Source organism: Pristis pectinata, chromosome 13 (assembly GCF_009764475.1).
Source record: "Pristis pectinata isolate sPriPec2 chromosome 13, sPriPec2.1.pri, whole genome shotgun sequence".
NCBI classification, from domain to species: domain Eukaryota; kingdom Metazoa; phylum Chordata; class Chondrichthyes; order Rhinopristiformes; family Pristidae; genus Pristis; species Pristis pectinata.
This window is the reverse complement of record NC_067417.1, coordinates 44,827,017-44,854,406: the sequence shown is the minus strand read 5'-3', so window position 1 is coordinate 44,854,406 and position 27,390 is coordinate 44,827,017. Positions and strand designations below refer to the sequence as shown.

The 27,390-nt window shown below is 40.2% G+C and overlaps 1 protein-coding gene across 3 annotated transcripts; it reads right to left on the bottom strand.

Annotated features, from left to right (window-relative positions):
- Positions 1 to 1,386: 1,386 nt before the first annotated feature.
- ogfod1 (2-oxoglutarate and iron-dependent oxygenase domain containing 1) lies at positions 1,387 to 27,390 on the bottom strand. Of its 3 annotated transcripts, XR_007957339.1 has the most exons (14): positions 27,139 to 27,368; positions 24,002 to 24,150; positions 23,088 to 23,134; positions 21,902 to 22,002; positions 20,231 to 20,347; positions 19,075 to 19,166; positions 18,081 to 18,209; positions 12,315 to 12,428; positions 9,864 to 9,943; positions 8,919 to 9,229; positions 7,063 to 7,191; positions 6,655 to 6,863; positions 5,373 to 5,431; positions 2,104 to 2,158 (listed from the first exon to the last, which is right to left on the bottom strand). XR_007957339.1 is itself a non-coding variant. In XM_052028130.1 (13 exons), the coding sequence occupies exons 1-13, from the start codon at positions 27,287 to 27,289 to the stop codon at positions 1,997 to 1,999; spliced, it is 1,641 nt and encodes a 546-aa protein (XP_051884090.1). In that variant the 5' UTR covers positions 27,290 to 27,390; the 3' UTR covers positions 1,387 to 1,996. The 3 variants fall into 3 exon arrangements, 2 of the variants coding, with proteins under 2 accessions (XP_051884090.1, XP_051884091.1); XM_052028130.1 differs by lacking the exon at positions 6,655 to 6,863 and having other exon boundaries at positions 1,387 to 2,158; positions 27,139 to 27,390; XM_052028131.1 differs by lacking the exons at positions 6,655 to 6,863; positions 24,002 to 24,150 and having other exon boundaries at positions 1,387 to 2,158; positions 23,088 to 23,130.

Genomic DNA, 27,390 nt, shown 5'->3' with positions numbered 1-27,390 from the left:
AGGATGACATGGTTCACTCCTCAGTAACTTGGTGAAAACTAGAAGTTTACTATATTGGTTCTCGTTTTTTGAACCCTGCTGTCCCACTGCAGCCACACATTAGGGATCTGATACTTAAGGACAATGCCCTTCCATTCCCAAGACATTATTAATATTGCAAATCTTTTTCTGAGACTTTACTGTGAGTGCACATGCTCCACAAGAAAAAGACAGATTTATCCTTGTGCTCAGTGTCAAGCCTGATGTACAAAATGTTTCCAGCACTTTGCATTCTGATTCCAAGAGACTGTTGGTTGTCAAGCACCATCCAGAGTTGAATCTGACCTGTTTTCTGTGAAAGTTAAAATGAAAGTATGGAGGGCAGTAGGTTCAATTATCATCTTTATCCTTCAACTGTATAAGCTGATGGGCTGGCTGGAGTATCTGATATTAACTTGAAAGGTGTTTTTTTAAAAAAGTTAATTTGCACAATCTTAGTTCAACTCCTAACTAATTAGAACAAACTCTGCAGAATATTTTGCTAATGGAATTGTACTATGATATTAGTTTAAAATTTTCTTGACTTGTCTTTGCTAGGATTTCATTGCCAGTTCGTCTCTGAGCCTTCCTGGTCAGTCATTCATTATTCCAAACAAACACAGAGATCCATTATACCCAACCTCTTCTGATGGAATCCTCTTACCCTAGGAATCAATCAGTAAATTAGTAAACCTTCGTTGCATGCCACAAAGTCAATTTCCACCACCACCACCCCTCCACCCCCCAAGGTCTGGAGACCAAAACTGTGCACAATATTCTAGATTTCATTTTGCCAGAGAACCATGTAATTGCAATGTCTTCCTTACAGTTATACTAAAGCTCTTTTCCAGTACAGGCTGACATCCCATTTGACTTTCCCAGTTTTATAATGTCAACAGGGCTGATATCGCAAATCTTTGTTTTGTACCATTCTTTGCATAGAAGATTAGTGCCCAAAATCAAGGCAGCCACACCAGTCAGTTAACCAACTGAGTGCATTCTTTACCATGTGGGATGATTGCAGTGAGAGGTTGGGATCCATTTTCTATTCTGTGCACTGACAGCCAGCATCAGGCTTCCTACCATTTTTCAACAACATAATCAGATGAAGACAATGTATCCAAATCCCTATGCTGAATACAGTGGCCTCTTACACATCGGTAACAATTGTGCTTCCCAATCATCTTTATTGCTTCTGAGTGACACCATCAAATTCACGTTACTTTGTGCATCATTTCATTATGGAGGGAAAAGCAAAGGAACAGTTGCCTTGGCTTCCCACATAGCATTCAGAGCTCACGGGGCAGAGGGCAGACAACTTAGCTACCCACCCTCTCAGCCAAGAACTGGTGCATGACAGGGAACAAAGTTAGATAGAAAAGAATATAAACCAGAGGAAACACAAACAGAAAAAATACATCCAAAAAGTATCTACCATTACAAGATTATATCACAATCAAATTAAGCAGATATTAATAGCAACATCACCAACTTTGCTGCAAACAATTATACATTTATTGCGATATTCTTTTTATGAAGTACATGAAACCTACGGGGCTCCCAAAGCTGAATGTACACTTGCAAGCTAAGGATGGATGTTTGCAAAGTGCAGCCAATGTTAGACAAGAGAAATTAAGTGAGACTTAATTCACTTCTGTTCAAACATATTTTTAATAGGGAAGTAGAAGGCCACAGTTGTTCAAAACAGATGTCAGTGATTTATATGAAATTGGGACTTTAACAGTACCTTTTCCCAGTCCAAGTAGGTCCTCATTCAAGTCAACCAACTGGCAAAGCCAATTATCAGCCCATCTGAAATCCAGTTGTGATCTAAGTGCAACCATCATGTATCAGGTTTTTGAATGGCTTCACACATATTGCTGCAAAAACCTTTTTCAGGAAGACCATAGTGTTGAACACTTTTATGCTTCATCCCACATCAGATGCAACGACTTAGGAAGAGAAGGCAGATGTACCATCACTCATAATACACAAAGGAAAAGTCCCAGAATCCCCTCCCCTCATGCTTCCCGTTAAACTGAGTGATGCTCCTCTGGTTAACATGTTTCACAAACTTCAGTGTTTCTTTATCTCGGTAGATCAATGCCAATGCGTTGTCTTCTGGACAAAGGGCAAGTAACTGAAATGCAACATAAACAATTAAGAATGAATAATGTTATAGTAAGATGACATTTGATTTATTTTCCTTTCTTCTGGAGAAGATTAAAGGTGCATGACCAAACCCCAGGCTCCTGATGTTTTGCTGAGAGCTGGTTAGTGCAGGGATTTCCTGTGCAGGTCATAGAGTCTGAGTTGTGCAGCACAGAATTGGGTCCTTCAGTCCACCATGCCCATGCCAATCTACACTAAGCCCATTTGCCCACATTATGTCCATATCCTTCTGTGCTTTGCTTATTTCAGTGTCCATCTAAATGGTGCTACAATTGTTTGCCACCTCCTGTGGCAGCCAGTTCCAGATATCAATGACTATCTGTGTAAAAACCTTTGCCTCAAACCCCCTTTAAAACTATTTCCTCTCACCTTAAACCTTTGCCTGCTTGTGTTTGATACTTTCTAGCGTGAGAAAAAGATTATGACTATCTATGCCCCTTATAATTTCATACACATCTATCGGGTCACCCCTCTGCCTCCTTTTCTCCAGGGAAAACAACCCAAACCCATCTAATCTCTCCCCATAACTAAAGCTCTCCTATCCAGCTAATATCCTGCTGAATGTACTCTCCCAAGAACAACCACATCACTCCTTTAATGTGGCAATCAGAACTGTACACAATAGTCCAACTGCGATCCATCCAATGCTTTGTAAAGTTGCAACAATAACATTCCAGTTTTATATTCTATGCCCCAACTTATGAGGACAAGCATGCAATGTGCCTTCTGCACAACCCTAACACTCTGCGTTACCACTTTCAGGAAACTATGGGCTTGAACCCCAAAGTCCCTCTGTTCATCAGCATCCATTAGCACCCAACCATTTATTGTCCTGCCACTATTTGATCATTGAAAATGCATCACCTCGAACTTGTTGGGGTTAGATTTGATCTGCCTACGCTCCATCCAACTTTCCATCTGATCTATATCCTGCTGTAGCCGTAGATAGCCTTCCTTGCTATTCACAACACCAAGAACTTTCATCCCATCTGCAAGCTTACTAATCATAACCTCCTGCATTCCCATGCAAGTTGTTAATATACATCATAATCAACAAGGGTCTTAGCACGGAATCCTGAGGTACATCACTGCTCATAGACTTCCAATCAAGAAAGCATCCTCCCACCAATACCCTCTGCCTCTTATCACCAAGCAAATTTTGGATCCAATTACCCAGCTTGACTTGGATCCTATGTGCCTTAAACATCTGAACCATTCTGCCATACAGGACCTTGTCCAATGCTTTACTGAAGTCCATATAGACAAAGTCTACTGCTCTGCCTTCATCAATTCTTTTAGCTACCCTGTCAAAAAGCTCAAACAAATTAGTGAGAAACGATTTTCCCTGCACAAATCCAACCTATCCCTGATAAGCCCTGTCTTTCCACGTATACATAATTCCTCTCCCTTAGGATCTACTCTAATAATTTCCCTATCACTGATGTAAGGCTTACTGGCTTACTTTGTTTATCCCTGCTGTCCTTCTTAAATAGAGGAACAGCATGAGCTATCTTCTAGTCTTCTGCCACCTCAGCTGTAGCTTACAAAGATGCTAAATCTCTGTCAGGGCCTCAGCTATTTCCTCCCTTGCTTCCCATAATAACCTGAGATAGATATCATCTGGCCATGGGGATTTATCAACCCTTATGTGTCAATGACATCTCACACCACTTCATTCTTAATATTGACCTGTTCCAGATTATCCACATACCCTCCCTGAACTCACTATCTTCCACGTCCTTCTCCCTGATGAATACAGATGCAAGGTATTCATTTAGGACTTGGCCCACATCGCCTGGCTCCACACATAGATTGTTCCTTTGGACCCTAAGGTGGACAACTCTTTCTCTGGCTACCCCCTGGCTCCTGATACAGAATGTCATGGGATTTTCTTCAATTGTACTTCCCAAGGATCTTTCATGGCCACTATTTGTCCTCCTCATTTCTTTCTTAAGTTTTCTTCTACACACTCAATATTCTTTGAGACTCCCTTGATCCCAATTACCTGTACCTCCCATATCTTTCCTTTGTTTTCTTGATCAAACCTTCAATATCTTTTGTCATCCAAGGTTTCTTAATTTTGCCATCTTTGCCTTTCACCCTTAGCAGAATGTGCTGGCATTGAACACTTGGCAACTCTCTTTTACCCACAAGCATCTACTGCAATAAACAATTTAGTCACTGTAATGAATTTTGTTCCTTCTACATGCCATAATACCTGACCTTGAATTCATGCTTCTTCAGAATTACATAAGATATCTTTATTAGTCACATGTATATCGAAACACACATCTTTTGCATAGAGTGTTCTGGGGACAGCCCGCAAGTGTCGCCATGCTTTTGGAGCCAACATAGCATGCCCACAGCTTCCTAACCCGTACATCTTTGGAATGTGGGAGGAAACCGGAGCACCCAGAGGAAACCCAAGCAAACACAGGGAGAAATACAAACTCCTTACACACAGTGGCCGAAATTGAACCCAGGTCGCTGGCGCTGTAATAGTGTTACGCTAACCGCTACACTACCATTTCTCAGCAACTTGGCTAAAACTATGAGTTTACGACATTGGTTCTTGCTTTTTGAATCATGCCACCCCACTGCAGACACAAATTAAGCATCTGATACATTTAAGGACAATACCGTTCCATTTCAAAAAGACACTATTAATATTGCAAATCTGATCCCACAATATTAATGTGAGTACACATGCTCCACCAAGAAAAACAAATGTATTCTAGTGGTCAGTGCAAATGTTGATCTCTGGCAGGCTGGGTTACAATGCTCTCCTTGGTCGTAGAATGTTTGGGTTACTATTGAACAGAATCATTGAAGTAATTTATGCTCCTATGCATATGTCTGTTTGCACTGAAGTACACTTTCATACCAAAGAATTCCACAGCACTATTTTGAAGAGCAGTGGAGTTCTCCCTTGTATCATTATCAATATTTATCCCTCAACCAACATTAGTAAATCTGACTTTCATGTCATTACCCGATTGGACACAGAATGCTATGTCTGTGGGAATTTGCAGACAATTAGCTGCTGGGATTCCAAAAATCACAATATTCATTACAGATCTATTATTTCATCAATTTCAAATCTCCTTAGGACATCCACAAGATTGTGAATGCAAGTTCTTTCGTTCTTGACAGATCAGAATTTGAATGAATTTATTTCATACCTCTTCATCTTCCCCTTTTGCAATGTATGAAGTGACACCACCAAATTCCTCATCCCAGCCTGAAACAGAGTAATACACATAAGTTCATTCTTCTGATCAGATCACTTGCTGGTACTTCCCAATGCCATGTTTCCCTCTTCCCCACAATAGCATGAGACAAGTTAGGTATCCAATAACGTGACCCAATGATTATTGGATAGGATGGTGGCTTTTGCAGCGCAAACTGGGCCCTGTCCTCAATATACTAGTCTCCATCACTAAATTAATCAGCAAATCTACTAAGCCAACCACCTTATACAGGTAGTCAATTCAAATGCAACCATTCTAAGGGCACTATCTAATTTAGGTTTCTCAGGAAGGGATTCCCAACCCAAATTGTTTAGGCCAGTACAACCACCATTCAATCCTCTCAGTTCCTGATGCAATGTAAATTATAAACTACATTCCAAACAAAACAAAATGACCATTCTTTTTTTAAACATGGTTATTACAGAAGTATGTTATCCAAAAATTGCTACGTACTACAGTAGAAACAAGTTAGCATGAGGAATTCCATCTCAAAAGACATTAAAATGATCTTAGCTCAAGTGCTGATTATAGCATTGAGAGTAATGGTTTGAAGGAATCACCCAAGCCAATTGTAATATCAGAGAGAGATTACAAACCATCCTCCAACAGTACCATCCAAGAACGATTTGTATCAATTGTGCTTGCATCACACAGCTAATTTCAATATTTTTTTGACCAGGGCAGTAATTAATATTTCCCCTATTGCTCTGTTTTGGCACCCTTTAGCATCATCAGTCCTGGTGATATCAGTGTTTGCAGTTCAAACAAAAATATTTAAAACAAAACTGAATGTACATAATAAAAAAAGGATGTTATTGTTGAAAAATTCTGTGCAGTATTTTGATTTTCAAAGTACAGCTAGTAAAAAAAATTCTCATTAGTTTGTTGTATCATGAATAACATTTCCACCAAAACCAGTTAAATCTATAATTATATCAACAATATTTATGTACCAAGTAATGTTAGTCAACAACTATCAACAAGTTTAAGGAACTAACCCAGCAGTCTGTGAACTGTTGCCAATTACTGGCACTGCACAACTATCAAGAATATTACTAGTTTCAGTAATCAGCCAAAGGTATGAAATGAAGGAGAAATGTACATAATAGTCATCTCTGGAGAATCTGGGTTGGAGGAAGAATGAAATTCATCAGAAAGGAGTGGGCGAAGTACAAATTCAAGATACAAGAGATTACTCTAGGGAGGTATTTACATTCATTGGAGAAAATGTAATGTCTTCTAACGAGTGCAGTTCCATGACTTCTTGGAAAAGAAGACAACTGATCACACAGATGAAGAAAGCCTCTTGCGCCATCTCAAATTCATCCATCCAGAATGGGCAAGTTCCTCCCTTTTCAGCATCCAATTCATAAAAGATCCAGCATTTTCACCTCCACAGCTCTCCACATAGTTCTGATTAATCTGCAAGAAGCAGACTGTTAATGTTTGAAGTAGAAGCTTTCTCTTTTCTGAACTGTACTCTGAGAGAAGTTTTTGAAGTAGTTGTTTGGTCAGCCAGCTTGATGACATCCAGTTGCTGTACAACAGGGATCTCCTTAATAATCACTAAAATCACACTAGATTTGTAATGCACATGTAGACTAAAATCATCAACATTTACCTTCACAGCCACAGCTCAACAACAGGTCCAGGGCAAATTCTGTGTTTTCCACATTGGTGTCGTGGATAAGGGTGTAGTATCCATTCTTCCAATGCCGTAGTTCTCCTTGGCAAACAGGAACACTTGACTCTGAAAAAGAAGAAATGACTGATGCACCTTCATACCCTTTAATTTGCTATTCATTGAGTATGTGAGGAACCAAATAGAGTCTCCATCTGTTATTTTTAATTTCATCATCTTTTCTTTTTTATTTAGTTGCCATGGAATATTCACCTATCAACACATAGAAACCCTGGCATCATTCCAATGTCGGTGATGCTCAGATGTATTTAAATAGCCTGCTGGATGACCTACAGCTGTGGCTTTCTGCTCCCATTCTTAATTCCACATTACCCCATCAGTGATATCACATTGAAGCACGAGGTCAGTATCCTCACATGCCAGCAGCATTAACCTGGGTACCACCTGTGCTGACTGTACCAACTATGTTGATATGCTGAATGATTGCTTATCTTATATGAAGTCTCATTGAAGCTAACACTTCTTGCAGTCTAACAATAAGATGTCAACTTATTCAACATCTCCATCTGATTTAAATCAATCTCCCTGGCGACATATCCAGACAGAACCAAGTGCCACTTCAACTCAGTGTCTTGTTGAATCTTTATTCAGGCAGTTGAATATCTTCTTCATTCTCTTACACAAATTGACCTGCTAACTTCACACCATGGTTGCCATTAAACATTTCTCTGTACCTTCATCAATCACAGACTGATTTCTGAAACTCCACGGTCAAGCAGGAACTCTAATCTAATCTGCCACTGAATAACTAACAAGCTTAAATACAATTTTGGCTTTAAACCCCATCCAATTTTATTCTCCACTGAATTCAAAGGAGAGCAATATTAGACAGTGCAAAACCTACATTACACCTAATTACACGAACTTCCCTTTAGTTAAAATTCAGCAATGGTCTCACCAGCTTCACTAATATCATCTAATTCAGACAATTCTTTTTGATTTACCACAGTACCACCAGGACATGACATTATCCATCCATGCCACTGAGACACTCTCAAATATAAAATAAAAACAGAAAGTATTGGAAACATTCAGCCAGTTGAATCTTTTCAGATTTCTAATATGTGCACCCTTTTTGATATTTACTCTCAAATGTATATTAAATCATCCATTGAAATGCACACAACTGAATTCCATGCATGCAGTATAGATGTAATATCTTCCAAATCTCAAGTTCAGAGGTCACCAACTATTGTTTTATTTTGACTTTCACTGTATACGTCCTATATAACAGCAATAGGAATACAATGCTTTTGCTACTGGTTAAGTAATGCAAAGGATTGGAAAAGAGATTTGGATGAAGTTTTCACCTGGGTCAAATCACACCAAAACAGATGGAGAATTTAGATTAAGTTAGTTAAATAAATGTAGTATACAAAAGGCAGTATTAGAATTAGTGACCATGAAATTCTGGGTTTGTTGCAATCACTCATCTGGTTCCTCAATATTCTTCAGTGAAGGAAAACTGAACCCCTATGCAGTTTGGCTGACAGCAACATGAGCCAATGTGAAATGGTCTAACCAGCCACTGACTTCAAGAGCAATAATTGTTGGCTTTGCAGCTGAAACATACATTCTAATAACTAATAATAAATATCCTACACAGTTTACAGTCTTAACAGAAGTCCAAATATAAAATATTTTCAAAGGCTAGTAGCGGCTTCTGAAAGCAGAGATTAATTACAAAATTCATTTCAACATGCCTTCAAATAACATCATTTATGAAGTCCCTATAGGATCTGCCATATCTAAAAATAGTTTTCAATATATCTTACCTGGTGGACTGTCCCCTGGCATTGTTTTTTCTGTTGTTTTAGCTTTTTCTCCCTCTCTGCTCTCATTGCCTTCAGGATATGTTGAATCTGATTTGCCATCCTTTTCAGTGCTAGAACATGCATGTTCATTTCCACTGGACAGCTCTAGTTCATCCTCTTGCTCGTCTTCATCATTATCTGAGGCTGCGAGGAAATGCAGTTTTAAGCCAGTAAAATTGGACAGAAGCAGGAACATGGCCTCAGAACGAAAGAGCTTCATACATTTGGCAAGAATGTCAGGAAGGCCATCTTCCTCTGCTTGATCATAGCATCTATGAAGCAAAGAGGCACTATCAGAGAGCATGTCACAAATCCAGGACATAAAAGGTCAGACACCTCAACAATAACAAAGGTTGGCAATCCATCTGCTACGAGCAGAAGCTTAAGTTAGCTCCTGTTGTAAAAATACAGAAGCACCACATTATAGCACCTAAGGATGGTAGCACAGAACAGTATGAAAGATATTAAATTGTACAATTGTGCAGTATTCTAAGAGCACACTGTTGTGGAGAATGACATTTTAAACAAAGAGTCAAAGCCAGGCCAGTTGCATTACGTCAGCAACATATTGGCTGGGCTTTGATCCTATGATCTTACTTAATAGGACGAAAAAGTGAGGGATTCAAAAAAAATGGTGCATTCAATGCTTCAATGTGCATTTTGTGGTACGCACAGTAATTTCCCTATTCCTGAAATAATGAAGTGTAAGTGTGGTGACGGTGCCCTTCTCTTCCATTCCAGATCTAGATGCCCTTAATTTTTGGAGTGATGCAGTTACAGAAATGCCCTGCTATAAATTCTACACAGGTGTTTTGGGGCAAAGCATACCATTGATAAGTGTCTTCAATCACTCAACAGCTTCAATATTCATGAATGCCAATGTATTCAGAGTTCTGATCCATCTACCTTTTATTGGCAGGTCCTCTTCTCTTCCATTTAATCTTCGGGTTAGATAGAGCCTCATATATCATCTGAAATTTTTCTTTCTGATCAGGTGCAGAAAAATGTTTGTGTTATGGTTACGCTTACGCTCTGTGGTACCCACACATTAATAGTAATTGTATGATATTTTGCATTTCACAACTTATGTTCCTTTGTAATCTCATTCTCTAACTGCCCTTATTTCATAGGTTTTATTCATTTTCTCTCTCCCTCTCTCTATCTCTAATTATCCCCATTAACCCACCAACCAGATGACCTTCATAACTTATTCCTACAGCAACCAGGGCCTCACCCTATCAGAGATATTCCATTTGTTCTATCCATCCTTCCCCCACCTTCTCTGCAACTTCAAACTAACTTGCTTGCCCTTTTTCCCCAATTCTGATGAAGAGGTTTAAATCTGAAGGGTTAACCCTGACTCTCTTTCCACAAATGTGCAGCGCTATATGTTGAGTGCTGCAAGTCTTCTCTGTTTCTCTTTTGTATTTCCAGATTCTGCATTTTTTTTTAACTAAAAGGTTTTAATGCGTCCTCGTGAGAAAACTGCCACAAGATGCAAGACAGTTAATGGATTCTTCTATTTCAGGCTAAAACATCACCATATACAAATCATTTATTAGGGTCAAGCCTAATCTATAGTTAGGGTCAGCATCAGTTCATTTAAAAAATGAACAGTTAACTGGTCACAGTTAATAATTAGCCCTGGACCAATAGTTAATCAGGATAAACTGCTTACTTGAGAAGACTAAGGATGCCCAGTAACTCTCCCTTCATTTCAAAAGGAAAATTATTAATAATTAATGACTTTCAACAACTGAAACCAGCATTCAAATTTTACCGTGACAACTTTGGCTCAGGCACAGCATTCTTACCCAAGTCAGATGGTTGTGCGATTTCGACAAATTAGATTAAAATGAATGCTTGATGGTCAGTGCAGACTCAGTGTGTTGAAGTTCCTGTTTCTGTGCTGTATGCCTCCATGACTATGCCTTTAAATAATCTGAGTTGACAGGACAGTACTGATTGGGGGAGAATCGCACTGAGATGCTATTTTTCAGATGATACTGTAAATCAAGGTCCCATCTCATCTACCTCCACAGAACTCTGACCAAAAGCTCACACAAGCAGAGAAGAGGCCTTCTCTTGCAAGAGGCTTTTTCCTGGCTTACATTTTTCCACGAACCAACATTACTAAAAAGGGATTATATCATCATTATTGCAATTTATGGGAGCTTACCATGCAAAAATTAACTGATACATTCCTCTACATAACGGGTACGCTCCAAGAATACTTGAAGTAAAAACAGAGAAATGCTGGAAATACTCAGCAGGTCAGACCTCATCTTGCCACAGACATGGCCCGACCTGTTGAGTACTTCTACATTTTCCGTTTTTATTTCAGATTTCCAACATCAGCAGTTTTTGATTTTCACTCCAAGAATACCACACTGGCCGTGAAGCACTTTGGGACATCCCAAGACCACAAATGTTGCTGTGTAAATGTGGTTTCTTTCTAAATTTACTAATTCAAAGAAGCAGAAATGCAGGAAAAATCTCAACCAGTTCCTTGTATACCTTACCCTACATATAACAAAGATGACAGTTAAGGATGTTTGCGGTCTTTGTGTAGCTTTGAAATCTGAAAATGTGACACACAGTTTTGGATTTACTGGCACCAATAGTATTTGATTTTGAGGATCTTATTTTTATGGCATTGACTTAGACTGCCCTATGGCCACTTGAAGCAAAACCAAGGGTTGTAACGAAAGAATTATTTTGCAATCTAGATTAGATTTCTGTGCCTTTTAAATTTTTGTTTCTTTGATCTCTCCAAAGATGGTTTGACATAATCTGGGTGAAGCAAAGATTGCTTTAAATTCTTAAACTGAAATGTACAGAATAAGTTTCAGTAAGTTCAAATGTACAGGAAAAGTCACTTACTTTAAATCCATACAAACAGCTTCACATAACATTAAAAAATACTCTGTTCTACATAGGTCAATCAATTGACATTATCTAAACAGGTTAAAACTCTGCATTCTCCCTACAACCCAGGATAGGACAGTATCTTCCCTGAAATCACCCATCTCTGCCTTTCACTGCCTGTAGCAATCAGTAACTTTCCAAAATCCAGCAAAGCTTTCAACGTCTACAATCTTTTGACTGTCAGCATTCAATCAAATAAAAAACTTCCTAGCAACCAGATGTGGATTCCACCATCTGTGAATGATAAACATCACAAAAATAGTTAACAGTGGAAAAAAAAGGCACCATAAACTGACATTTTAACAAAGGAACGAATTTACTCCAAAGACTTTCCCAAGGACAATGTGACATAACCATGTCTATTTTCCTGTTCATTCTCCAGAGGCATTTTCTAAATTCAGCTGAATTTATCTACTGTTAAATGCTTACCTTGAAAAAATTCTTTAGAAGAATCTCAGATTTTTCTTCAAACTGCTCCTGGATATTAGCTTGGGCTGACATATCCATGTAAATTGGATTGATCCATTCATAAAGAATTTCTTCCTGAAACATTGTAAGACAAAACATAACAGAGGATTAGTGTCTCATAAATATCGATTTTGAACATCCTGCTGTGTTCTTTGAAGACACAGAAACAGGCCATTAGGTCTCTTCTGAATGCTAATATCATCATAAAGATCACATCTGATCGTTTACCTCACCATCAACCTCATACACTAACCCTTATCCTTTAATTCTCAATATCTTAACATTAAACCATTGTTGTCTTATTTACACAAACAACTGTACTTTCACAGACCTCTTGGGTATTCCAAAGCCTTATTGCCCTTTAGTCAAGGAATTTATTCTCATCTTAGTTCCAAATGACTGATTTCTTTTATTGTGACTCTGACCTTCAATTCTGGACCCCCCAACCCACCACCTACCCCCCCCCCCCACCCCACCAGAATGCTGCATTATTCTGTCAAAGCCCGTAAGAACTTTGTACATTTCAATGGGATCACCTCTCATTCTTATAAACTCAATGCATCACTAACCCAGTCTATTTAATCTTTATTCATATAAAAAACCCCTTCATCCCAGTAATCAATCTGGTGAACCTTCACTGCACTTTCTCTACTGCAAGTTTTACCTTCCTTAAGGAGGAAAACCTGGCCGGCAGCGGTCTCACAAGGGCCCGATTTAATTGCAGGAAGATGCTTCTACTCTTGTACCCAAATCCTCTTGCAATGATGGCAAACGTACTGTCTGGTTTCTGAATTGCTTGCATGCTAACTTGCAATGATTCACGTACAAGGACACCTCTCAACTTTTCACTATTTAAAAAAAAATCTGCCTTGCAATTTTTTCTACCAGTTTTTTTCCACATTATATTCTACCTGCCAACTGTGTGCCCATTCATTTAACTTGCCTGTATCCCCCTAAAGCCTGTCTTTGTTATCCTCACAGCCCTTACTGCCACCTAGCTATCATCAGCAAAATTACATAATCAGATCTCTCAGTGGGTGAACATTTTGGTGATAGTGATCATAATTCTATCTCCTTTACGTTGGCACTAGAGAGAGATAGGAACAGACAGGCTAGGAAGGTGTTTACTTGGAGTAAAGGGAATTATGAGGCTCTCAGGCAGGAAATTGGAAGATTAAATTGGGAACAGATGTTCTCTGGGAAAAGTACGGAAGATATATGGCAAATATTCAGGGGATATTTGTGTGGAGCTCTGAACAGACATGTTCCGATGAGACAGGGGAGTCATGATAGGATACAGGAACCGTGTTGTATGAAGGCTATAATAAATCTAGTCAAAAGGAAAAGAAAAGCATACAAAAGGTACAGAGGGCTAGGTAATGTTAGAGATCTGAAGGAGTACAAGGCTAAAAGGAAGGAACTTAAGAAAGAGATTAGGAGAGCCAGAAGGGGACATGAGAAGGCTTTGGCAGGCAGGATCAAGGAAAACCCCAAGGCGTTCTACAAGTATGTGAAGAGTAAGAGGATGAAATGCGAAAGGATAGGGCCTATCAAGTGCAGCAGTGGGAAAGTGTGTATGGATCCAGAAGAAATAGCGGAGGTACTTAATGAATACTTTACGTCAGTATTCACCACGGAAAAAGATCTGGGTAATTGTAGTGGGGACATGCAGTGGCCTGAAAAGCTTGAGCATGTAGATATTAGAAAAGAGGTGGTGCTGAAACTTTTGGAAAGCATCAAGTTAGATAAGTCGCCAGGACCGGATGAGATGTACCCCAGGTTGCTGTGGGAGGCAAGGGAGGAGATTGCGGAACCTCTGACGATGATCTTTGTGTCATCAATGGAGGCGGGAGAGGTTCCAGAAGATTGGAGGGTTACAGATGTTGTTCCCTTATTCAAGAAGGGGAGTAGGGATAGCCCAGGAAATTATAGACCGGTGAGTCTTACCTCAGTGGTTGGTAAGCTGATGGAGAAGATCCTGAGAGGCAGGATTTATGAACATTTGGAGAGGTATAATATGATTAGGAATAGTCAGCATGGCTTTGTCAAGGGCAGGTCCTGCCTTACGAGCCCGATGGAATTTTTTGAGGATGTGACTAAGCACATCGATGAAGGGAGAGCAGTAGATGTAGTGTATATGGATTTCAGCAAGGCGTTCGATAAGGTACCCCATGCGAGGCTTATGGAGAAGGTGAGGAGACATGGGATCCAAGGGGACATTGCAGTGTGGATCCAGAACTGGCTGGCTCACAGAAGGCAAAGAGTGGTTGTTGAGGGGTCGTATTCTGAGTGGAGGTCGGTGACCAGTGGTGCACCTCAGGGATCTGTACTGGGACCCTTACTATTTGTGATTTTTATAAATGACCTGGATGAGGAAGCAGAGGGGTGGGTTAGTAAGTTTGCGGATGACACGAAGGTTGGGGGTGTTGTGGATAGTTTGGAGGGCTGTCAGAGACTACAGAGGGATATAGATAGGATGCAGAGTTGGGCTGAGAAGTGGCAGATGCAGTTCAACCCAGATAAGTGTGAAGTGGTTCATTTTGGTAGGTCAAATATGTTGGCAGAATATAGTCTTAATGGCAGGACTCTTGGCAGTGTGGAGGATGAGGGATCTTGGGGTCCGAGTTCATAGGACACTCAAAGTGGCGGCGCAGGTTGACTCTGTGGTTAAGAAGGCATATGGTGTATTGGCCTTCATCAATTGGGGAATTGAATTTAGGAGCCGGGAGGTATTGTTACAGCTATATAGGTCCCTGGTCAGACCCCACTTGGAGTACTGTGCTCAGTTCTGGTCACCTCACTACAGGAAAGATGTTGAAGCCATAGAGAGGTGCAGAGGAGATTTACAAGGATGCTGCCTGGAATGCGGAGCATGCCTTTTGAAAGCAGGTTGAGGGAACTCGGCCTTTTCTCCTTGCAGAGACGGAGGATGAGGGGCGATCTGATAGAGGTGTATAAGATGATGAGAGGTATTGATAGGGTAGATAGTCAGAGGCTTTTCCCCAGGGCTGAATTGGTGGCCACAAGAGGACATAGGTTTAAGGTGCTAGGGAGCAGATATAGAGGAGATGTCAGAGGTAAGGTTTTTTACTCAGAGTGGTGAGTGCGTGGAATGGGCTGCCGGAAGTGGTGGTGGAGGCTGATATGATAGGGTCTTTCAAGAGACTGTTGGATAGGTATATGGAGTGAGTAAAATAGAGGACTATGGGTAAGCCTAGTAAATTCTAGGGTAGGGACATGTTCAGCACAGCTTTGTGGGCCAAAAGGCCTGAATTGTACTGTAGTTGTTCTATGTTCTATGTTACAAGGAAATATGACATTAAATTCTATTTATGATTCTTTTCATGCCTGCTTCTTCCCACTGCATGCAATAGGCCTGCAGGACACATGCAACATAAAGCTTGAATTGGCTAATTGAACATACTTTCCATCCTAAGTAATTGGTACTCAGCTGGATCCAGGAAGAGCGAGCTAAGTGGATACATAATTGGCTTAATGGTAGGAAGCAGAGGGTGATTGTAGAAGGTTGTTTTATGGACGGGAGGCCGGTGACTAGTGGTGTACTACAGAGATCGCATTGTTATTCATTATTTATATAAATGATTTGAATGAAAATGTACAAGGCATGGTTAGAACTTTGCAAATGACACTAAAAAGATGGTATCGTGGACAGTGAAGAAGATGACCAAAAATTACAAGGGGATCTTCAACAGCTTGGTAAGTGGGCAGAGGATTGGCAAATGGTGTTCAATCCAGATCAGTGCAAAGTGTTGCAATTTGGGAAGGACTTTCACAGTGAATGGTAGGGCCCTGGCAAGTGTTGTAGAACAGAGGGACTTCGGAGTACAAGTCCATAGTTCCCTGAATGTGGCGTCACAGGTAGACAAGGTGGTGAAAAAGACGTGTTAGTTTTAACCTCAAAACTCTCTAACAAATTTATCAGATGCAATTTCCCTTTTATAAATCCATGCAGGTACAGTTTGGTAACCTGGCCTTCATCAGTCAGGGCACTGAGTAAAGGAGTGGGGATGTTGTACAAGATGTTGTTGAGGCCGTACGTGGAGTATTATATACAGTTTTCATTACCCTGTTATAGGAAAGATGTCTTTAAGCTGGAAAGAGTGCAAGGGAGATTTACAGGAACGTTGCCAGGACTTGAGGGCTTGACTTATAGCAAGAGGTAGCGCAGACCAAGACTTTATTCATTGGAGTGTAGGAGCCTGAGGGGTGACCTTATAGAGCTGTATAAGATCATGAGGGGCACAGTCTTTTTCCCAGGGAAAGGGAATCAAAAACTAAAGGCCATAGGTTTAAGGTGAGAGGAGAAAGATTTAAAAGGGACCTGAGGCGTAACTTCTTCGAACAAAGGGTGGTGAGTTTCTGGAATGAGCTGAGAGAGGAAGCGGTTGAGGCAGTTACAATGACAATATTTAAAAGACATATGGACAGATACGTGGATAGGAAAGGTTTAGAGGGATACAGGCCAAATGCAGGCAAATGGGACTAACTTAGATGGTTATCTTGGTTGGCATGGACAAGTTGGGCTGTAGGTCCTGCTTCCATGCTGTATTACTCTATGACTCGATGAAGCAGAAGTTAGAACTGCATTCATTTCTGGTCAGCTCACTAGAGGAAGGACGTGGAAGCTTTAGAAAGGGTGCAGAGGAGATTTACCAGGATGCTGCCTGGATTAGAGAGCATGTCTTATGAGGATAGGTTGAGTGAGCTAGGGCTTTTCTCTTTAGAGCAAAGGAGGATAAGAGGTGACCTGATAGAGGTGTACAAGATGCATAGATCCAGTGAACAGCCAGGGACTTTTTCCCAGAGCAGAAATGGCTAACACAAAGGAGCATAATTTTAAGGTGACTGGAGGAAAGTACAGGGGGGATATCAGAGGCAAGTTGTTTTTTTTATATTATATATACACACATACACACACACACACACACACACACACACACACACACACACACACACAGAGTGGTAGGTGCCTGGAACGCGCTGCCAGCAGTGCTGGTAGAGGCAGACACATTAGGGACATTTAAGAGACTCTTACATAGGCACATGGATGATAGAAAAATGGAGAGGTATGTGGGAAGGAATGGTTAGATTGATCTTAGAGGTTAAAAGGTCAGCACAACATCATGGGCAGAAGGGCCTGTACTGTTCTATGTTCATGCAGCATTTGACTGAGCCAAATATTTGCCTAGCTCAGTAGGTAAAAACCAGCAGATCTGAGCAGATATGGTGGCTTTCAAGCAGAAAACTGAAAATATTGTTGTTTCTTGTGGAATTTGGGTCTCCCCTTCCTTGGCTTTGAGTTCTCCAAGCTCAAAGATGACTTGCATCCATTACTGAGTGTATCAAAGTAGCCATTAAGCCATATGTGGACCTGGCAGACTCTGCAAATGCTGAACTGAAGGACTATGATGCACAGGGTGGGTGTTAAAGAAGGTTCAGTAAACAAAATAATCAAGGGGTGTTAACCACTGTATCAGTATGGCATTGATTTAGCACAAACTGGCTCTGATTAGAAAGGCTTCAAAGGTGGCTGGAACTGATAGGAAAATATCAGATTGATACTTCAGTGCAGTTGAAGTGTGTTCTTGGCCAGAGTAAGAGAGGCTTTACGCTAGGCCTCAACAGTGTTTTTGCCTTTTCTGTGTGTATTTGATAACAATGACGGTTATTTGAAGCAGGCTGTGAGTGAGATAGATCTTAACTTACATCACACGCAATATGTGGCATTCGAGGAGTAGGAGATTCGATATAACGAGGGGGCCTCTCCAACGATGGCCCATGGAACCAGCCACTGACAGAAAGACGGCACTTTCCCTCTACCAGGACTTCAGATACCTGGATGGGTAAAGCACGAAGTGAATGCTAAAATACAGCGAGTCATATTACATGGTGCACTGAAAATAAATCATTTATAGTTTCATTAAACTACACTTTGACAACAAGCCAAATCTTGAAGGTCATATGGGAATTAAAATGTTCCTCATCTTCGCAAAGACTGGCGGTAGTTTTAATGCATATTTTAACAGCTGCTTGGTTAACAAAAATGTCAGGCAAAACACACTCGCTGGCAGCAAATCAGAAGGCTTGAAGCAGAGTGCCTGGCCAAGTGAAGGGGTGAGGCTATAGTCCAAACCCCACTTAACTGCTGTGGGAGTGGATAAAGTGCAAAACGAGCTCAAAGCAAAGATGGAAACCTCCAAGGTTCTACATCTTTGGGATAGCATTACCAAATGCCTGAAGGAGGCGATCATAATGGTAGCACAGTTAACCCTTGGTAGTGCCAGATTTTCTGCTACTTGTCAGCTATCATCCATGTATCAGGTGGCACAGCTTCATGTTGATACTTTGTTAACTCCAATGTTTACTTAGTCAGTTCAACAGAATTATCCCCATTATCCCCAGTTGGAGGATGCATCCTTCTCTGCAAGACTGGATATTGCCTGACTCAGGTGCTGCCTGTACTAATTGGCATTCTCTATTACTCTTCCTTTCCTATACGTTTATACAAAGCTGATTCTTTTTCTTATAATATTGTGGACATATTGGAAAAGCACATCAATGACAGAATACTTGTCACAACACCCTTAAGCCAAGTTCATGGAAACAAGAACAAAGATACAGTGAGTCTAAAGTATTTATCTGAAACGTCTTTGTCTGTTTGTCCACAGTTAGCTTACATTGAACTTTTTCACCTCTGTACCTGATGATGAGAGACAGGAGAAACTTCAAAGAAAACTAATGTGTTCCACGAAGGAGTTAATGACTTGACAATCTGCCAAGGCTGGTAATGGTCTGTAAAAGACAATTAATTCAAAAGCATAATGGTAAGCCTGCAATTTCCACGCAATGAAACTAGAATATATTTATTTAGCTAGAAGTAGCAGGAATACATCACTTCAGATTTGCCCAAATACCACTTCTCACACCCACAAGCAAGATCATACACCCTCATCTTCTGCCCTGACATTCCACTGAGGACTAGAAGTGAAAGCAGAAGTCTTATCAACTAGTGAAGGTGTTCCCACTTTGCTGTAGGGAATGGAGTTCCATGATCTAGAACCAGACAATGAAGCATGTGCAATATATTTCCAAAAAGAATGGTAGCAAATTGGTGCTGAATCTGCAGGCAGGGCTGTTCCCTCGTGACTGTGGTAAGATCATGGGTTTAGAGGTGATGTTGGAATAGCCCACGCAAGTAACTGCACTACATTTCATCGACTTCAATCACTGTGTGCTGGTGATGGAGGGAGTCAATGTTTAGGATGGTTGATGAGATGCAAATCAGATGAACTGCTTTGTTCTGCATAGCATCAAACTGCTGGAGAGTTGTTGGATCCACACTGATGAGAGTGGTTTGATTGACACTCACCTGCCAATACAATCAGGGACCATGGGTAATTTTCTATTTTACTAAACCATTCACTTCTATATCTAAATGGAGACCTTCATATTAAATGCCAAAAAGAGACTTGAAAAATAGTAAATAGCAGCATCCTAAATTCACTGTACATAAATAATTGTTTGTTCCTTCTTTGTTTTAATTTTGTCACAATAGTAATTTTGATTTTGAATTCCACCATTAGAAACTGGCTTGAGTCTGCTAGGCCCATTTACCCTGCCGCAGCCCCACAGTAAATTCTATCAACATCAATAACACATTATGCTTATATATATTTGATTGTAGAGTGTTGCCAAGGCATTCATATTATTAATTACTGAGAACCAAAAATCACAAAATCAGCACAAAACATGCCCATCGTAATGATGAATATCAGATAGACACTTCTTGGGTAGAGTCACCAGGAAGTCATGGCAAAAGCAGTATACGGCATTGATACATCATAGATCCTACTCACCATCTGCATCAAAAAGGTCCAAGGTGCCGCCATCACTTGCTTGCCACTCAGGCACAAGATACAAGATGAATGCTATTCTCCGCCCTTCTAACTCATCATCATGACAGAGCAACACATCTGCAACAGCATTGGGTTCAAAATTTCAGTGTTGTTGCTAGCTAAATGATGTTTGATTAAACAGAGTATTGAGCACTGAGTGCTGAGTATTTCATTTTCAGTTTAACAAATGTCACTGTTAAATATGCAGTTTTTTTAAAATTAGTTCCTCGAAACCATGTAACCTCTGTTGATGGTTTGGTAACATCCAACATTCTGCGCACCGTCACTTAAACCAGGCAGCTTCCTTAATCCAGTGTTGGTCTGTATTATGTTTTCTCCTGGCAACAAGCAAGTCTACAAACTGTCCTCACCTTTCAATTCAATGGACCCTGTGACAAGATACATCAGCAACAGCAAAACAGCTGCAATTGCCTTGTGATTAAATAAGCTGTTTACACAAAAATTCCAGACTCAGATGAGCAATAATAATGTGTGCAAATATGGGACATGAGGCAAAACACAGGGATTATTGTTTTTCAGGGAAAAGAAAGAAGTGCTTTCTCATTTATCTTCTAAGGATCCCTTGAAATACAAAGGGCCTAGAAATTTGTCTTTGCAATGCTGTAAGGAATGGCATTGAGAAGGTGGAAATTAGCCTTAAACATTTTTGTACATTACTGGTTTCTTGATGCCAGTTGTTAAGATTCGAACACTTGATTTTTGAGAGTTGACAGTGTAATGCTACATGCAGTTTTCTCTGTACACTGATCAAACTGAATATCAATTCTTCCCTATATTGCCAAAACTTTATAATGACCACTTATCTAGCTCTAACAATCCTCTTCATGGATGACATGAGCTTGCGAAAGGTGGGCATGATGACTGCAAGGGCTCTGAGTGGATAACAGAGAAAAAAACTCTGGTGACCCAGTTATCAATGCTCACTCAACCAAAACCAAAAGCAAATTAATTGATTACTTACCTCATGAGTATATATAAAAGTACTGTCAATTTTACCTATCTAGCAAGACAACCACTTTATGGCAAGTCAATGTATGCAAAGCATTTTCTAACATTTCTAAATGATGTGAGAAAGCAGAAGTCTATCTCCTTATCAAAAACCCAAGTTTTGTCAGGCTTTCCACCAGTTAAGCATTAAAAATAGTATTAGATGTAAACCGTACTTTTCTCCAGGCACACCCAGTACATTAAACACAGCTTCCAAACCGACTTTTAAAATTGGGATATCTCTTTCCTAAGGACTTTCGTATTTGACTATTCTGATAACTTTAAAGACCCATCCGTAAAGCAGTCTCAAATTAGTTAATTGTATGCAATATTTCTACTGCATGGTTTAACATACCATTATCATATATGTTATGTCTAGTTTACATCGCTGTTTTGATACAGCGATTATAGTACACCCAGTGCAAGACATTACTTGGATATCTGCAACTCAGCAAAAATATTCATTCTGTGCATATCAGAGTCAATGAAATGCATATTGTCATACAACATTGCAACTGTGACACCATATGTCCCATGTAATAGAACATAGGCAGCACCCACAGTAAAATGACATGCAATCAATATCCCCAATATGTACCACATTATACATTTATCACTGCATACCTGTGTATTCATACTTAGCGCTGGATATATCAACCGTGCTTTCCAGTTTTACACCTGCAATATCTGAAAGCCATGTACGAAAGTCTTCATAAAGTATTTTCCTGGAGAGATATTGAGAAAAAGATATGAACAGCTTAATCTCAACTAAATATGTTAGATCACAAATTAACTAAATTTAAAGACTGATTGGGTGAAAACATATTACATGCGAACAATAAGCAACTGCAAAACATTTTTTGCACATTACTGGGTTTCTTGATGCCAGTTGTTAAGATTCGAACACTCAATTTTTGAGAGTTGACGGCACAATGCTACATATGCAGTTTTCCCTGCACACTGATCAAAATGAATATCAATTCTTCCCTGCATTGCCAAGCACTTTTTGCAACCAAAAAATGGGTGTAATTGGGCGGCACGGGCTTGTTGGGCTGGAAGGGCCTGTTACCGTGCTGTATAAATAAAGTTTAAGTTTAACTCTGAAGTTATGATAAATTATAATCACAAGGCATCCAATGCAAAATAATAACATAAAATACTGGAAATAGCAGATCAGGCAGCACCTGTGGTGCGGGAAACATTTCTAATTGATCATCTTTCATTAGAATTGAGAAAAGTTGGAAATAATAAAAATTATTAGGTTGCGGAGACAGCAGGAAGAGGCAGAAAGTTCCAGAGGGAAGGTCTGTGCAAGTGTTGAGATTATGAGAGACGGAATGACACAAATCATGGTGTTACCAGCTACAGAGGTGTGGTAAACATGAAGGAATACAGTAAAACTCCAATAATCTGCTATTTGATTGCTCAGAAGTCCCAGTGGTTAGGTATCTGTCACACTGGGGCCCCACTTCCTGTGCTCCCTTCAAACACACTGCAGTCCCATTTTCCATGCTCCCTCCTACTCACCAGGGACCTATTTTCAGTGTTCTCTTTAACCTCACCTGGGACCTGTTTCCTGTTTTCTCTTTTGACGCTCTGGGCCCCATTTCCCATGCTCCCTTTCTACAGCTTGTTGAATATGTATCCTAAAATGCATTATGCCAAAACCCATAAATAAAATACATGTAAATTGAGGGATATCTGTAATATCTTCCATTACTGTAACAGGGCAATGTATTTCACTGGAAGTGTCAATGAACTTTACTAGGAACTCCACAAGAGGATAAGCTCTGGGTTCACAGTAACTTACCTTAGTGCTGAGATATGGTACTCTTTCCTCCTCCTGAGATCATCTGACTATCAGGAAACAAAACATAACATTAACATAGAAAAAAAGTCAATCAATTCTAACTGTATATTTACTACTAGAACTGTCCCTTCAATGGCTCCATCAAAATGTTAGCTCTGAATACTCATCTGGAACCTCATTCTGTTAGCTCAGTCAGAATAGTTACATTCAGAAATGCATCTCATCACTTCAACTAACAGTCATTTTTGGCATCATTGCATGGAGGTTGGCTGTGTCTTATGCTATCCAGATTTAAGCTCTCCAATTTACCTTGAATAAGCTAATAAAGACTTCTAAATAATATTTTTAAAATGCTCGCAACCTGCTGTCTCTGTTAAGAAACTAAAAAATGCCAGCAACCATTATAACTGGAAAGTAATGTGATTGCCCCAGGTCACTGCAAAATTTAAAACTGCACACCTCATCCTATGTTTCAGGGTTTCTGCTCATTGTCTCAGTTTATATCATTCCAAAGCTTTGTATGAAGTTTTTTTCTGACAGCATAACAATGACAACACGATAAAAGCAGTCATTTGGCTGTAAAAAAGTTGTGTAAGTGAAAATTGATGAATTCTTTCTTTCTTTTGTTCATACATCTATCACTTCAAGAGTCAGTTGTACAATGATTCTCTTGTCTACACTGGGCAACTAGTTCATTTACTGGTGAGAACCCCACAGTCTACACCATTCTTAAGTATCTATTGCAGCATGACACACAGGCTTCATGCATTCAAAGCAATAAAATCAGTAACTCCTCAGCACAAAGTCATTAACATGCACACAGCAAAAGGCCTTGTTCTTTTGGTATATCAGTTTAATTTTGTTCTCCCTACAATCAACCCTTCTATTCGCTCCCTGCATAATCTGCTTCTCACCTGCTTAAATTTATAGAGATCATTGGATTTTTCATGAAAGTTTAGTTGCAGAAGCTCATTTTGAAGCCCTGTCAGGAACGACTGACTCTGGATAAAATCTGGTATCACACAGTGTGTGAATGGCTGAGTGCTGACCAGCAGACCCTGCTCTGTAAAGGAAGGCAGAAAGGCAGAGGTAAATATCCTGTCAAGGAGGAGTCATGCTGCAATAAATTAGGCATAAGAATGTTTTTCTTACAATTTAGATTGTTTGCAAAAACAAAAGGGAATTTGAATGATCACAGTCATCTAAAGAATATAAAAGGAAAATATTTGTTGTCTATCACAAGTACCAATAAATGCAGTATTGGTTTCACTTGCCTTGCCTGGTCTACACTTGAATTCTTCTTCTCAGCATGTGCAGAGCTCTACACCTAGGCATGAATGTTTGAACATGCAAGATGTGCAGATCACTGTGTTTGTACTCCACATCAATTTCAATCAAACCTTGTGCGCTAATTTTGGCTTCTCATGCCTGTTCCAGCCTCAATCATATCATGGCTGATAGTTAACCTCAGTGCCAAGTTCATGCACTTATCCAAATATCCCTAGATTCTTCTAACATACAAAAACCTATCAATCTGAGCGTGGGCTACTGAGTTCTGTACACTCCTCTTAGTCAGTGAATTCCAAATATTCACCGCTTCTGAGGTGAAGAAATTTCTTCTCATCGCCAATCTGAATGTCTGATCCTATTTTGAAACTGTGACCCAGGTTTTAGATACTGAAGTCCAGGGAAAGATCAACTCCTCATCCCCACTCCAGTATTCTGTTTTCCTTCTAGAGAACATCACATCATTTCCATCCAAGGTAAAATGAACCCTAGATTCATACTGCAACCATAGTTTCACTGTGAAGCAGAAACTATTTTTCAGTGAGTCAAAAGTTAGAGTAAAATATATTCCAAATCATTTCCAACTTGCATGTCTTATGTATTAGAGTCTCCAACTGGAAACAGCTTGCAAGTTGTGAAAACACCACCAACCTCAAACAAAAATCATCTGCCTTTCTACTTTGTCTATTACAGTAAATGAGCTCGCATTTTTTTCACGATATATTCCATCCGCTATAACCTTGCCAATTCACTTAGGCTTAAACTGGTAAACAACCCCTCACAGTCCACATTGCCACCTAGGACCAAGAATTTTAAGTCTTTCAATGACATCATCCCTCATTCCTCTAAATCCAGGATGGTATAGATTCTGCCTACTTACTCTCTGCACATATGGCAAACCTGCCATACCAGGTATCAGTCTGGTGAATATTCACTGCAAACCCTTTGTCACAAGTGTATCCTTCTGTAGGTGAGGAGACCAGAAAGATGCACGATATTCCAGCTGTCTCACAAGGAACCTGGAGCAAGATAACCCTGCTTTTACACTGAAATTTTCTTGCAATAAAGGCCAACATAGCATTAGCCTACTTACATTCATACACATGGACAAACAAGTCACTCTGAACAAGCATTTTGATTTCTCACTGTTTACAAATTACTCTGCCTTTCTATCTTTTTTAGCAAAGTGGATGAGCTCATATTTTCTCTATATTATTCATTTCATTTTCACCCATTCATTTAGCCTGAAGCCTCTATCATCCTCCTTACAACTCACTATTGCCACCCAGCATTGTAACATTAATCACCTTGGATAAACTAATATTGATTCCATCTGAACTCTTGATATTGCGTGAAATTGGACCTCACCACTAATTCCTGTGGCACCCACTATTTGGAGGAGTTAGAAGTTAAAAATTCCATGAAACTTTACATTTAGAAGATACAAGCCAAATTGTAAAGATAGACTACTTTTAAACAATGATATCAAGGTAGTTGTGAGGAATGATCTTTGAGCAGACGAAAAATAAAAGCAATATACAGCCAAAAATACAGGGGACACTCAGCAAATGAGGGAGGAGGAGAGGAGAGAAACTGAGTTAATAGTTCAGATTGATAAATATTGGAAAACGAAAGGATGTTGTTGCACTGGTTCTTGAGCAGAAAGTAAACAAAGATACAGCAAGAAATTCAAGGCAAATGGCACAATGGGAAACAAAAGAAAGACTCGCTCTAATTCTGTGACACTTTGCTGAGACATCAGTTTGAGAACTATGTGCACTTTTGTTCTCTGTTCCTATAAATGAATATACTTGCCTTTCAATATGTACAGCATAGACTCATTAGATTAATTTCTGGAATGAGAAGGCAGTTCAGTGAAGAAAGACTGAGTAAGAATGGCCAATATCCATTGAAGACTAGAAGAATGAGGAAATTTCATTTAATCGTACAAGATTCTTTGATAGATTGGCAAAGTAGATCACAAAAAGCTCTTTCCCGAGCTTGAGAATTCAGAGTTAGTGGGGAAGGTGTCAAAATAAGGGACTGGCTGTTCAGGTGACTGAAATGATGACAGGTTTCATAATGCAGAGCATTACAAACCTTCAGAATTCTGCAGCCCATAGGGCCATGGCTGTTCAGTCATTGAGCATATTAGTTTGAAATAAATAGATTTTCAGACACTAAGGAAATCAGAGAATTTGAGGATCAGGCAGGAATGAACCAGGGATAGTATCAGCCAGCTGTTTCATCGTAACATTTGGTGAAACAGTCTCAAGGGACTGTTTAGTCCACTATTGCTTCCACTTCACGTGTTTTTTTTATATATTCCACCGCACTAAACTGTCAGCCCTGATTAGCTCAAATCTTTGCATGGGATTCGAGTATGACCTTCCAACTGATACAAGATTACGCCGAACTGACACTTGAAAAACAAACTGCTGGAGCAACTCAGGGGGTCGAGCAGCATCGGGGTGGGGTGGGGTGGGGTGGGCGCAGGAAGAATAGTTGCCGTTTCGGGTGGAGACCCAGCCCGAGTCCTGATGCAGGAGTTCGACTCGAAACGCCGACTGTTCCTTTCCCCGCACAGATGCTGCCCGAGCCGGAGTTCATGCAGCAGTTTGGTTTGCTCCAGATTTCAGCAACTGCAGTCTCTCGTGTTTCCGACCTCGACACCTTTGCCTGTCCTGCTTTGAAAACCCCCCTGCCGCTCTTTGCAGTCTGAGAGCTGCAGCCCGTCCTCCGGGGCCCTCAGCACTCCCCTCACCGTGTGAGTACTCGAGGCCCCGGCTCCAGGCCTCGCTCACTCGCTCCTTCGCTTCCACCAACAACGGGTTGAGTTCCGCAACCTCTCGCTTCAGCTGCCTCTTCCTTCCAGCCCCATTCTCCGGCTCAGCCCGAAGCCTCTTAGAGCTCATGCCAATCCCACAGCAGCGATTCAAATCCCGATTAACTCCAGCGTGCGCAGTTCCCCCTCAAACTACATTACCCGGCAGCCCCCGCCGTGCGCCAACGCTAC

Bases quoted from the DNA above. Each gene is read 5' to 3' on its own strand.
- ogfod1 (XM_052028130.1), bottom strand. From the start codon at position 27,289: ATGAGCTCTAAGAGGCTTCGGGCTGAGCCGGAGAATGGGGCTGGAAGG. The intron at 9,944-12,314 runs GTAAGCATTTAA...GCACCTGATCAG, and splicing joins TTCTAAAGAATTTTTTCAAG to AAAGAAAAATTTCAGATGAT. The intron at 5,432-7,062 runs GTAAATGTTGAT...ACTCTGTTTCAG, and splicing joins GTTGAGCTGTGGCTGTGAAG to GCTGGGATGAGGAATTTGGT.